This window comes from Colossoma macropomum, unplaced genomic scaffold (assembly GCF_904425465.1).
Source record: "Colossoma macropomum unplaced genomic scaffold, Colossoma_macropomum, whole genome shotgun sequence".
NCBI classification, from domain to species: Eukaryota; Metazoa; Chordata; class Actinopteri; order Characiformes; family Serrasalmidae; genus Colossoma; species Colossoma macropomum.
Window position 1 is genome coordinate 3,576,941 of NW_023494787.1, and position 14,967 is coordinate 3,591,907.

The 14,967-nt window shown below is 38.0% G+C and overlaps 1 protein-coding gene across 5 annotated transcripts in view; it reads left to right on the forward strand.

Annotated features, from left to right (window-relative positions):
- Positions 1–334: 334 nt before the first annotated feature.
- Positions 335–14,967, forward strand: part of grhl2b (grainyhead-like transcription factor 2b) — a 47,248-nt gene continuing 32,615 nt past the window's right edge. For 3 of the 5 annotated variants that reach the window (XM_036565892.1, XM_036565896.1, XM_036565895.1), the window contains exons 1-2: positions 475–680; positions 9,105–9,291. In XM_036565892.1, coding sequence (XP_036421785.1) covers positions 661–680; positions 9,105–9,291 — 207 coding nt within the window. In that variant the 5' untranslated portion in view covers positions 475–660. Of the gene's footprint in view, positions 449–474; positions 681–9,104; positions 9,292–14,967 lie in introns of those variants that run through there. The other 2 variants (XM_036565893.1, XM_036565894.1) reach the window with 2 other exon arrangements.

The window sequence follows — 14,967 nt, forward strand, 5'->3', positions numbered from 1 at the left end:
GGTTCTATATAGAACTCATGGTTCAAAATGGAGCCGTTCCCTTTACTAAAGAACCCTTAAAGAACCCTCTCTTTTAAGCGTGTACAGATAAAGGCGGGCCAAACTGAAGTGCGTCAGAAAAAGAGAGCCTGTGTTGATATTCGAGACGGCGGGAAGTTGGCGCTTCCCTGCATTTTCAGTGCATGCCTACAGGTGAGGTGGGCCTTACCTGTTCTCCTGACAGCCAATCAGGGCAGAGGATCCGAGCAGGCCGGCCAGTCAGGGCTTGGGCTCGTCCCTCCTTGAACCCAAACACAAAAGAAAGGAAAAAAATCAAAGTTTGGGCAAAGTAAAGCAATGTTAATATAGTAACTTGAAGACTGAGTAGTAGATTTTAGGCCTGAATGTTTGTGTTTATGCTTTTAGAGAGTCAAATATTGGAGGATAATTCTGTATAACCTTGTTTGAGGTGAGGCACAAGGGTGTGGGGGGGTGGTGAGGTGAGGTGAGGTGTATGCGTTGCCTACCTGGGGAAAGTAAGCAGGGCAGGAAAAGCAGTCTTACCTGTAGCCCAGGTTCTGGCACCTCTCTCTCTCACTCTCTCATCTGTCTTCTGTTACCTGCACCGACTTGAAAGTCCAGTTTCACAAGGAAGAGAACCGAGTGGAGGAAGAGAAAATAATGTCACAGGAGACAGACAAGTAAGTGACTGACTGACTGCATGCTGATACACGGAGACTGGCTGGAGTTGGCTTCCTATTCGCCAGCTTCTTGTTCGAATTTTCCCGTTCCACCTTAAATGGTGCAGCAGTTCCATTCTGGCGCCTGAGCCGTCAGAGTGTAACTGCTGCACCATTTAAGGTGGAACGGAGAAATTCGAACGGAATGCTGGCGAATAAGAAGCTGAGCTTTGCTAATTGGAAAACAACTCCATTTAGCAGCTTAGCAGCCTTATTTTCGAGATTAAACCTAAGAAACGTTTATTTTTAATCACCCTAAAGCTAAACTGGTGCTTTGCTGAGACGTTTTGGTCCAGTTTTGGCCGTTTTGGCGCTCTTTTCTGCTTTTGGCAGCAGTTTTGTTTTGGTTGTTGTGAGCATTTTGAGGCCAACTGTTCTCCAAAACGCCACTTTTTTGCTAAACAAAAAACGGATTTTTAAGCTAAACCGATCGACTACAACAAGTTAAACAGTTTAATTGTTCAATTTTAGCGTTAATTTGACTTTTCGGCTGATTTCTGTAACTGTAAACAAATTTAAACAGCTTTCTTGAGAAGAAAGTGCTGACATTAATCTAAGGTTAATCTACTTTATTAGGTAAACCTAGCTAGCTGACTGTATTTTCATAAATTTATAATTTAGTCCGTGTATTTTTACAAACTTGAAGCTGTTCACTGGATTTTTCTTTAATTGCCAGTGCAGAGTTTATGTATGTCCAGAATGCTTCTCTAACATTGAATAATTTGACCCATATACAAGTTTCAGAAATATGACATATATAGATTTCAATATAGATATCCAGCTTATATTTGTCACATATGTACGTATGTGTGATACATATGCCAACCTATTTGAAATTGGCCATTTTGAACATACATTTCAGTCATACATTAACATACGTACAAGTGTAACACATATATTGAACATATATATGAAAGAAAATATTATTCATTTATGGATGACACATAGGCTATTGGTCATACATGCCGGCATCCTGTTTTATACAAGGTTTTTGGTTGTCCAAGCTTGTACATAATATAGTATGCATATGCATATGAATATGAATAGCTCAACAGATATGAAGTACATTTAATTTTTGTCATTTTTTCAGAAGATTTAGACATGCAATGTCTTTTTTTTCTTTCAAAGTTAGTATAAAATGCAATGAAGTCATTAAAACATAAAGTAAATGATAACATTGTTCACATTTAATAATTTAATATTATGTGCACAACATATTTGTACGTATATTTTGAAATATTTGTCTGACCCCTATGATATATGTGCATATATGGCCATATATCAGATGGGGAATCAGTGTTTTTTGATTGTTTCTTTATATTTAACCTTTGTTATTTGTGCTTTGATGATTTTACACTCTTTCTGTCTGCCAACCAGACCTGAAGGGAAAGTAAGGAAATATGTTTATACTGCACGGATGTGTTTTTGCCCTCATGAAGTTTGCAGAGGCTACAGGCTTGTTTTTTTTTTCTTATCTGATAGTCCCCAGGCTAGATATGCTGACCGACACTGAGTAATGTTTATTAAACCCCTTAAACCAGTCAGTGAACTATTACTAAACCTAAAACATTCACAATGATACCGCCTACATCTGACCACAGAGCTCAGTGCTGTGAACGTATGCCAACCTGCTGTGTTACTGGCGAGAAACGTGTAGAAGACCATATTTACCTCACTTAATAAGAGCCTAGTTGAATTTAATTTAATATAATTTAATTATTTTATTCTCGTTAAACTCTGTGGGTCTGTTTGTGGATCCACTTTTCAATTCTTCACTCTCAGAAGTACAGAATGCATATTTTAATGTCATAGTAGGTACTGAATCTTTCAGAATTTATGCTGAATTTCTAGTATATACTGAGTAATTAACATGAGTTACTGAATAATTAATAGTAGATACTGAATATCATAGTTATCACTGAATAATTCATGGTAGATAATTAGTGATTCATAGTAGATACTGAATAATTCATAGTGGATGTTGAATAATTAATAGTGGATATTAAATAATGCATTGTGCAAAGTAAATAATTCATAGTGAATATTGAATAATTCATAGTAGATATGGAGTAATTCTTAGAAGATACTGATTAATTCATAGTAGTTGCTGAATAATTAATAGTAGTTACTAAATAATTTGTAGTGGATAGTGAATAATTCATAGTAGATACTGAATAATTCATAGTGGATGTTAAATAATTCACGGTGAATATTGAATAATTCACAGTAGATACTTAATAATTCATAGTAGTTTCTGAATAATTAATAGTAACCAAAATATTTGTAGTGGTTGCTGAGTAATTCTTAATGCTGAATAATTCATAGTAGTATTTACTGAATAATACGTGCTAAGATTATGAGAATCAGGTTTATTAAGTCACACATGTATGAAAAATAGCAAAAAAGAGATGAATGTGTGAGACATGATACAGAGTGGAGTTATATGGCCTCAGTTGGGGGCTGGTAATTTCTGAATATATAAAATGGTAATAGTTTACTGAATAGTAAATAAGGAGTTATTGAAGTTCAGCCTGTGTTAACAATACTTTTAATGTAGCTAAACAGACGTTTCTGTCTGAATTCTAGTGAATTCTAGTGCTCTGGCAGATAAATGGCCCACATTTAGGATTAATAATCTAACGCCAGGGCTTTTAGTTTTGTTTCCGACATTAAACATGTTAAGTGTGACAAAATAGAGGAAGTGTGCGAGCTTTTGTCTTTACTGTGAGAAAAGTGCTGCACTGTATTCACCTGATTCAGATGTGCTCATCCTTTCCACATCAATGAAATATATAACAGTATCTAGAATATATTACTGTGTATACAGTACTATGCAAACGTTTCAGGCATGTTGGATTATTTGATGGGTCAGTAAGTGTTTATTTACTTAAATATAATATTAGCTATAAAAAATAACAATTAATTAGTACAATAAGTGGTGATTTGATGTGTGCCAGTGTTTTTGTTTCACCACTTCCAAACCTCTCCTCCTCGAGGACATCCAGTATATTTTTAGAGTTATCATCCAGTGCCTGGTTTATCTAATCAACACTTCATTAAACTAAATCAGGTGTGCTGGTGGTGGAATTTCATAAATCTGTATGGTGGCTCACGGTTAACCTCACGTTTTTTTCACAAACGCTGTATCACTTCGCTGAGACGCCGTTGCTAAGCAACGACTTTGACAGCTGTAGGAGACGCTCAAGACATTCGAACGTTTTTACTTCTTACTTTGCCACAAACAGAAAATGGACACTTTTAAGATCACATTTGACCGACAGCCGATTTGGTCAGACTCCGAAGATGAGACGACACTAAATTCCCAAACTGTCATCACCACTGAGCAGCTTTTCAGTCGGCAGCTGTGACAGAAGAACAGCTAAACAACCTGGAATCAGCCAGAAATGAACGCAACACCACTCGCCAAACGTGTAGTCTGATCATCAGTCTGACCAAATCAGACTGATCCATAAAACTGACGCAATATCAAGTTCAGCTCAGTTTTGTCAGTTTTTGCCAGATCAGTATTAATGTTGTTTTGTTCCAGCCAGTCTGTAAAGCATCTTACAGCCCATTTAGTTTGGCGAATGGTGTTGGGTTCATTTCTGGCTGATTCCAGGTTGTTCAGCTGTTCTTCTGTCACAGCTGCCGACTGAAAAGCTGCTCAGTGGTGATGACAGTTTGGGAATTTAGTGTAAGGAGCTGGAGAACGAACTGCCGGCTGTGCAGCGAGTGGGCGGAGCTCGTTACGCTGACGTAGCAACAAGCTGCTTGTTAAGGAACTATAATTTGGTGAAGGAACTGCGAACATTAAAACATATTAAACGCCGCGTTCACGGCCCAGTTTATTAATTTATTACTTTATTTATTTAACTGTTGTATAAAAGCAATAGAAATCACAGCCATGATGTTATTTGGTGATAACGCACTCTCTCTCGTGTTGTATTGCTTCAATATGATATAGAGTAATGTATTTTTGTAATGTACACATTTGCATTCAGTAAATCCACACTTTTCTCAGTGTTATTATTAAGTCCATATAAGGCGTCCAGCACGGCGCTCACTCGTGGCATTAACTCTCTGCCTTTGCGGCCTAAATTACCCGTGTAGCGGGTGTTTTTTGGCTTTCTACATCAAAGTCTCTAAGCCCAGTCTGTGATCTGACTCAGCAGGTGTCTGAGAAAGGCACACGACTGCCAGCTGGCTGCGGAGGAAACGTGTCTGTAATTGGTGGTCCAGGACCCAAACCCCAAAATTAGCTCTATTAGTGACTTATTAGAGGAACACAAGAACAAAAGCTGTCTTGGAAAAGTGGCGCTGAGCAGTGCTGTGTGATATAATCCAATATCACAGTATTATTTTCCAAATATATTGTTGTATTAGATAATATTTAACCCGTTTATTGTTTACCAAAAGAGAAAAATATGTGATTTATTATTATATCAGCCTCAGATTCTTGTCCTTTGCTCATTTTCTGTGAAGAACATATAAAATCACCCATTTTCAGTGTCTTCACTCTGTTCACCCCCCACACATTTATATTACACATGTGGTGTTGGGCTGAACCCGCAGGGAGTGAATGTGTGGAGGTGCTGTGTCCTTCACTCTGTTCTCCTCCTACATGGCCTGCTGTTAGTGTGTGTGTGTCTGTTTGTGTATGTGTTTGTATATGTGTGTGTGTGTGTGTGTGTGTGTGTGTGTGTGTGTGTGTGTGAGGGTGGACAACATGGACAGGCTGCTGACTGGCTACAGCTGCTAAAGGAGAACCCTACGCTGGACACTTGTGATATTTTAAACATCTGGTATTTTTACATAAATTGTTATGGCTGTATTGATTTAAACAGACAATAATGTGGTGGGTCCACCAGACCACTGAGTAACAAACACACCAACCCCACACAAGGGTGAAGTTTGCCTGAATAAAATGAATTAAATGGAGTAATCTGCCAGTTATTTTGGAAATTCATCGAGCAAACAGGGCTTTAAAACAATAAAAATTGGCTAAACTGAAAAGCAACACACCATATAGAGCTTTTCAAAGATGACTTTACTGGGTAAAACGATCAAGGACGCTTTTAAAAACATCTTTAAAAATTACATAGAAGCATAAAGACATATACGGACAATTCTACCGAATTAGTTCACACTGCGCTCCCACAGTAAAAAGCTATTTTGAAAAACAATGAAGGATTCAGACTTTAAACATTTACTAGGATTTTGTTATGATTTATTTAAGTCCAAGGTATTAACAGAGTTAGTAATAAGCTAAATATATATAAAATCATAATTTATAGGGTACTTTCCATTGGGAGGTGTCTGTCCCAAACGCTAACCCCTAAATTTACACTTCTGAAAATAACATTTAAATTTTTTTTGGTTTAATGTAATTTAATGTTGTTTTTAAATATCTTTTTAAATCTTTTTTTTTAATTTTTTTTAATTAAAAAAAGTTTTACTAAAAAAGGGCTGTCCCACATTTTCGTGTCACTACTGTAACACAAGCAGTTTAGTATGTGGGCGGAGCCTTATTTTAGCCCCACCCCTGCATTTTAGAGCAGGGAGTGAGGCTGCATTCCTGTCCCTCATGTCCACATGGTGAACAGTTAGATCCCTTTGTTTTGAAGTAAATGTGTCCCAAAGTCTGAAAATCAGTGTGGAACATTAAGAATCGTGATATTTTCTGCAGTTCAGTATTTTATAGTGTTTCAATGAAAAATATGATGATTTTTTTTATTTTTTTGTTTGCTGGTCAAAGCTGCATTTCTGAGCTCAAAATTAACTAAAATTGTCACAGCCGAAACACTCACTACTGAAACATTTGAAAAAAATTCAGTATTTCATAATTAGTTTCAATAAAATAAACATAGTTAAGGTGTAGCGTCGCTCAAAGAAAAGAAATTTAAAGTCCGAAATCAGTTAAAAGTCCCAAATGTGTTTTCAGCTCTGACTTTGAACCAGTTCAGTAGAATCATCCATATAAATGTATCTATGAAATCACTGCACTGTAAAAATGATTCAGTGTTTTAACACGAGTAAGTTAACAGAATGCAAGAAACAGATTATACGCACACTGATCGCCTCACAGCAGCTGAACTCTATCACTGCGGCACATCATGAAAAACCCTTCTGTTGTTAATGGAATAATCTTTGACTAATGCTGCTCACATGGAGCACCGAGTGTACTGATGAAGTAAGAACCCCTTTGTTTGTTTAAACTGAGGGGCTGACAACTTATGTTCTTAACTAGAACTGGGCTGGTCAGCTAGCTAACAGGCTAAAAGAGCCAACAGCCTAAACAGCTCCATCATTAATATCACAGGCTTGAATTAAAGCACTTACAGTCTGATTTACTGTAAAACTGCAGTATAAAAGTCTAAAAAATGTCACTTGAATGTCTCACACTCTTCAAATGTTCATGTTTCACGTCAAACCCAGACTGAATCCCAAACGGCTCTGTTCTCCCTAAATAGTGTTCTAGCTATGAAAGTTTAGAAATTCTAGCCTCTACAGCCAAACAGTGCATCATTTATCGAGTGTGGACGTTTTTGAGTCCCAAATGTTTCTGTATTTTGCTCTGTTGGGCTGCAGGATCCAGTATTTAAATGCAGGTTTAGACGACATCACCCAGCACTAGCCTAGCAGAACATTTAGTTACCTGTGAGAATTCAGCGATTCACCTGCTAACCCAGTTCTCATGGGTTCCCTCCTGTACCCATGTGCAGTATAATCAATACTCCATTGGCAGTATTCCATGTGCAATACTAGTAAAATACACCGGTCAGGCATAACATTATGACCACCTCCTTGTTTCTACACTCATTGTCCATTTTATCAGCTCCACTTACTATATAGGTGCACTTTGTAGTTCTACAGTTACAGACTGTAGTCCATCTGTTTCTCTGCGTACTTTGTTAGCCCCCTTTTACCCTGTTCTTCAGTGGTCAGGACCCCCATGGACCCTCACAGAGCAGGTACTATTTGGGTGGTGGATCATTCTCAGCACTGCAGTAACACTGACGTGGTGGTGGTGTGTTAGTGTGTGTTGTGCTGGTCTGAGTGGACTTTACATCTACAAGGTGGACCAACAACGCAGGTGCGCCTAATAGAGTGGACAGTGAGTGGACACAGTGTTTATAAACTATTTAAACTATTTATACTTATAAGTGGAGCTGATAAAATGGACAGTGAGCGTAGAGACAAGGAGGTGGTCATAATGTTATGCCTGATTGGTGTATTCTTATAGTGTAAAGAATTTTTTATAACGTTTACATTGTTTTTTTGTGAAGGATAGAGTTTATATTTTTTATCTTTAGTATTATATATATTGTCTATACAGTAATAAGTAACAAACTGTAATCGTGTTAAGTAATTAATAAGGTTAATTACCTTGTTTGTTAATTCTCTTCTTGTTACTCCATTCTTGAGTGCCTTGCTCTCCCTTTGCTGCTGTAGCGCTGTGAGTTTCCCTGCTGTGGGACTAATAAAGGATTATTTTATCTTATCTTATCTTAAAGGAACAGTTCACTGAACAAATCAAACTTACCCAGACATTTGGGGAAAGAGGGAAAACTGTGCACGTCCGATTGTTTAGTGAACGATTACTTTAGACACACAGGTTTTTTTTGACCAAAAGCCTGCATAACTCACAATAAGGGACCTCATGGCTGTTTAAACTTGGCCTAGTGTGTGTTTGATTAGCTGTGATCAAACCTACAAACACGGCTCTGATAAGATAAGGATATTAATGAGTATTGAAGGCAGCGTGGCTGATTACAGAGAGATTAAACTACATGCGGATTACAAAAGCAGCAGTGCGCAGGCCTGCTTTCACCAGCATGCAAAGAGTACGACATTTACATACAGATCTATCAGATAGGCTTCGTTCGTACGTGCATGTAAAAATGTACAGGCTAAATGCGGAATGTAAGACAACAATCTGGACTTTTTTCTTGGAATTTTTTGTTTTGCACTGGTTTAACTTAGTGGTTATGCAAATTCTGTTAAAATGCATGCATTATACGTTTGTTTACCCTCAGTTAGTAATCTAGTTAACTAATTAATGCTAATTTAATTTAGTTTAATGAAATATGTGATTTTTGACAACGTCCTGCATTCAGAATAGGACATTTTATACATATAAAGGCTCATTTAACCAGATTTATCCATACTCTGCCCACAAATGCCATTTTCCTTGGCAACTGTTGCTAGATTGGACAAGCATTACAGAGTACTGGTAAAATTCCCTTTCAGTCTAATGAGAAACTGTAGTGATCTTTGTTCAGAGACTCTATAATGTTGATTTTCCATTTTTATGTAGGTGTATCATTCACTTTAACCTGGTAGGACTTTCTGACAGTATGTATGTATTGTGTATGTGTTTGACAGTAAAAGGTTGGTGGTGGTGGTGCCCAACGAGCCGTCGCTCCACGGGCGGCGCGCCTACACAAGCGAGGATGAAGCCTGGAGATCGTACTTGGAGAACCCGCTGACCGCCGCCACTAAAGCCATGATGAGCATCAACGGAGACGAGGACAGCGCTGCAGCTCTGGGGCTCCTCTACGAGTACTACAAGGTCGGGACCACCACTGCACATTACTGGGGGTGGGGAAGGGTGGGGTGGGGTGGTAAAAATAAATCAGCAGCAGGACTGCCAGATTGTTTTAACCCTTGAAAGCAAAAATGTGTCTTTTTCTGCCGTTTAATCTGCTGTTCTCTTTTAATATTGCAGATTTCTGAATGTTGTTGTGTTTATTTCATATGCAAAGAAGGTGATCAATCAAAGCTGAAAGATCCTGTTTTTTTAAACAATTTTCAAACATTTTCAAACAAACAAACACATAAATAGCAACATAATTTGCATATCAGTCATGTTTTATCATTACTTAGACACAAATCAATAATAACTAGGGATTTTACGGCTGATTCTGATTCCTGTTTCTTTAAAGCCAAATTGGCCGATGGACAATTTTTTGGCCAATTTTATTAAGGTTTTTGTATCCGAGGCTGACGCTATGTGGGCTAAATAACACATGAAACACACTAGCACATTTCCAGCACTTTTTTAGCCAAATTAGCCAAAATATATGTAATTATATAAACAACATTATTTTCTCTTTTATGGGAAAAACTGCCGTTTAAAACTTTTCGATTTTAAATCGGTTGCCTATTTAAATAACACGAATCAAAACATTTTAGTTCGGGTGTTGGAGCTGCATTCAAATACAGCGCAAGTGCCCTTATTATTTACATCATAAAATTGTCAATCTGTCAATATATCAAAATAAAAAAATTACAGCACAAGCTGTAACTCCTCTGGTGGCAGATGTAAACAAGCTTAAGGGGCCGTTGCCAAATTCTCAGCATGGATCACCAGCGAGTCGCTTCTTTCCATAGGGTTAAAGCAAGGGTGCCAAAACTTCTTCTAGAGGGGGGCCAGACTGCAAAAATCTGCTGATTCCGATTATCCCAAATTATAAAAACTTACAGACCTGAACTGCGCTCTGAGTGAGCTCACACGCTCCTGCCTTGTGCATCTTTTATACAGTGATAGGAAACACGATAACTCACAGAAAGCTCTGATTCTGCCCGCTGATACGTCTCACTGTGGTGAACGTGGGCGTGCACAAACTAACTCATCTGGTGGCAGATGTAAACAAGTTTGAGGGGTCGTCGCCAAATTTTCAGAATGGAGATGTTTGGTTTCAGGTGGTTAATGCAGGGGTGCCAAAACTTTGTCTAGAGAGGGGCCAGATTGCGATGTTTGTGGTGGGCTGAGGACCTAAAAACAAAACAGTGTATAAATGAATATAGTCAGGTTTCAGATTAAGGTTTTGAGAAAGTAAACCTCGTATCTCCAAATTGATACCTTTACAGGAGAAGGAAAAAACCTACTTTACTTCTAATGTAAGTCAATGGAACTAGACTTTTTAACAAGTCATTCTGGGCCGTTTCTTTTGGTCCATTCATCATCAAATTTACACACAATGTAAAGGACAACAGGTATTTTCAAATTATGTCAAAACTGAAAAAAGTCAAAAATGGTGATACAAGGTTTTCTTTCGACAGCTGCGATACATAGGTGAAGGGATGGGTGACTTTCAGGAAGGCCAGTCATGGGTCAGTATTGGGCAGCCCTGGTTTAGAGTAATATTGTAACATTTTTCAGTGACTGCACATAGACTTCTGTTATAAAGGTGACGAATGGATTTTGAGTTTATTCAATAAATTCAGATACATACATCAGAACCAATAACCGACCATTATTAGTATGTGATTAATTGTTAACGAACAAGCCTAAAATCATGGATACAATCAGTGGAAACATCAAACACAGCACTGTGTTTTATATAAACAAGGCTTTAGGCTTTATTGAATGAAAAAACACAGCTTAACATTAATAAACAAAACAGTAATGTAATGTAGTCTGTCCTACATTTACCTCATGTTATTAGCCCAAATTAACCAACATATACAGCCTGATCAAAACTAGTCTACAATTCATATGCATAGTTTAAACCGGCTTATTTAAATGTCAGTTTTTTTATCAGAAATTAAATTAACATTGTAACTGAAATTTTTAATTGAACATGTATATATTTTTCAGGCAATAGTACATTTTTTATCATTAACATTCCTAGTCAGTGGTAATATACTGTACACCACAGAAAGAGCAGATTGTTTCATAATGTTATGTTCTGAAAAATTTTTATTAATTTAATATTTTCCACATAACTGTTAAAAACCTAAAAAATACTGGAAGGTCAGCACAGTAACAATTAAAACAGAGCATTTACAACTAACATGATGTCAATAGCCTTGTTAATTACTCATATTTATGTACTAAAAGGCCTAGATTTATCTGCCAGTTGTGCTTAATACAGTAACACAGAGTCCTGATCACTCTGTGGGATCCATTATTTAAAACCTTCCAAAATCATAACAAAAAGCTCAGGTTTTGAGCATTTTTTTAATCTACTCAATCCAACCAAAACCTTGCACAGTAAAAACCCTGCACCCACCCCGGTTTGGCAGAAAATCACCCAATCTGGCAACCCTGATCTGAATGTGGTGACTGGAGAGTCAGAATTGAGTCAAGTCTTAGACGATGTTAAAAAAGTAGAAGTTCTACATGACAGTAAAAATGGCAAAATGTGGTTAATTGTTGTTATTGTCCATATTCTTACATTCTAAACCAAAAACGCTCAAATCTAATCATGATATTAGAACCCACAGAACCTCTTTCAGCGATTAGTTGCGTAGGAACGTGGCTTGGAGACAGCTCAGTCCTCCTGTGCTTATGATTATTTTAGGTAATAACTCCATAACTGTTTCATATAAAGGAGTTATTCACTTCAAACAGGAACAAAAAGAATATTGTAATCAGATTTTTTAATTAAGGAATTTCACCTACCACAAACTTCCCCTGTCTTTTTTACTTCCTGTACGGAGGCTAATCTGTGGTACACATCTGAGCATGAACTAAATAAAGACCAACACTCACAGTGACCGAAACCGCATTATTCAAAGGCCAGCCACACCAACGAGCTCACAGTGGCTGCTGTGGGCTTTGCCTCACACTACTACACTGTTTATCATGTGTTGTTATATTTTCTCTGAAAACAATTCACATGTACAGTATTGAGAGACTAAATTTATATGTAAATGTTAATATTTCCAGCTCCTTAAAAGAATAATTGAGCAAAAAAAAATTAAGCCCCCTTAACCCAAATGTAGTTGATAAGCCAGGAGCCCAGATAGTTAGAGGATAGAGGGGCACTGCTGTCCTGCTGATGACAAATCAAACAGGTCACAGTAACCCAGAGAGAAAGAGAGAGAAAGAGTGGTTGGTAAGAATGAACTGAAGTACAGCTTTGAAGAAAAGCAGATGAATTTTATGGTTGAAATATTGTCTAATAAAGCTGAATCAGTATCAAGAAATATTATAAAATAGCACATAATTGTGTAAGTGTAAATAGCATGATGTTACTTTGAACACTGAGTGTAAATATATATACATATATATATATATATACACATCAGGCATAACATTCTGACCACCTCCTTGTTTCTACGCTCATTGTCCATTTTATCAGCTCCACTTACTATATAGGTGCACTTTGTAGTTCTACAGTTACAGACTGTAATCCATCTGTTTCTCTGATACTTTGTTAGCCCCCTTTTACCCTGTTCTTCAGTGGTCAGGACCCCCATGGACCCTCACAGAGCAGGTACTATTTGGGTGGTGGATCATTCTCAGCACTGCAGTAACACTGACGTGGTGGTGGTGTGTTAGTGTGTGTTGTGCTGGTCTGAGTGGATCAGACACAGCAGTGCTGCTGGAGTTTTTAACACCTCAGTGTCACTGCTGGACTGAGAATAGTCCACCAACCAAAAATATCCAGCTAACAGCGTCCTGTGGGCAGCGTCCTGTGACCACTGATGAGAACTAGAGGATGACCAACACAAACTGTGCAGCAGCAGATGAGCTATCATCTCTGACTTTACATCTACAAGGTGGACCGACAAGGTAGGAGTGTCTAATAGAGTGGACAGTGAGTGGACACAGTGTTTAAAAACTCCAGCAGCACTACTGTGTCTGATCCACTCACACCAGCGCAACACACACTAACACACCACCACCACGTCAGTGTTACTGCAGTGCTGAGAATGATCCACCACCCAAATAGTACCTGCTCTGTGAGGAGGTGGTCATAATGCATAATGTTAGGCCTGATCGGTGTGTGTATATATATAATCCATTATATATATATATATATATAGCAGAACAAGCAGTAATAAAGTGCAGTTCAGTAGATACACAGATGTACAACCAGAAACAGTAGTAGCAACATTGCTTTGTACTGTGAATCAGTCGTTTATCTAGCATATAATAAAGCAATAAGAGGCCGTGGGTTGCTGTGATTTTATCATGGGAAGGGTGTTCTTAGGCACAAAGCGAAGCGGAATAAAACTCCCTTCGCTGTGGTAAAATCACTGTAACGCACGGCCTCAAGTGGCTTATTTCTTTTATAAAACGGCAGCCAACATAAACTATATTAAAATACACAATGTTTTAGATAATTATTTTATAGTCTGACGATGCCACTTTTCTCACGCTGGGGCTGAATCTTAAACGGCTCCCTGCTCCCTACATAGTGCACTACGTAGGAGTTTAAATACTGGATCTTGCAGCCCAACAATGCAAAATATCGCTAAAAAGGTCATTTGGGATTCATCCACATTCATACTCGAAAGGCAGTGCACTGTTTGACAGCAGAAGCTGGAATTTCTAAACTTATTGTTACACAGCTCACTATTTAGGGAGTATGGAGCCGTTTGGGATTCAACCTGGGTTTGACGCGACTTCTGACTGAAACACGGACATTTGAAGCGTGTAAGACAGTCAGGTGACATTTTTAGACTTTTGTACTGCCGTTGTACAGTTAATTACACCGTTAGTACTTTAATTCAAGCCTGTGATATTAAGGATGGAGTTATTTAGCATGTTTGCTATCTTTTAGCCTGTTACCTAGCTGACCAGCCCAGTTCTAGTTAAGAACATAAGTTGTCAGCCCCTCAGTTTAAACAAACAAAGGGGTTCTTACTTCATCAGTTCACTCGGTGCTCCATGTGAGCAGCATGAGAGTCAAAGATTATTCCATTAACAGCAGAAGGGTTTTTCGTGATGTGGCGCAGTGATACAGAGTTCAGTTGTTGTGATGTGGTCATATGTGTGCGTATATGGTGGATTTTACAACGGCTTCGAACGCGGCTCAGCCAATCAAATTTCAGGACTGGAGCTGTCAGTTTTTTAAATGTGAAATAGCCCATAATAGTTTACGGGAGGTTGTTCTGATCAACATAAATCTAATTGCACTGTTACATGCTGCCAGTAACATTAGTAATTGTTCCCTGTTTAAAATGGATAGACATGCTAGCTGGCTAAATGGCCTCATGACACGATGCATTATTGTCTATTACTGAAAATTAGTGAACAACTCGACGCAGTTAAAAGCAAGTATATGATGATTTGGGTATGCACTTAGCACTATGCTAACTGGTGAGGTATAAGCTAGCATTACTAGCTACATTAACTCCAGTGCTGAAACTAATTGGGCAAACTTAAGACAACAAACATGTCTCGACTGATTAAATATGTTGGGGGTAAGAGGGAAACTGGGTAAATGTGACTCATCGCAATTAATCTTAGATCTTCATTATAATTATCAGTTACGCTGCTGTTTTATAC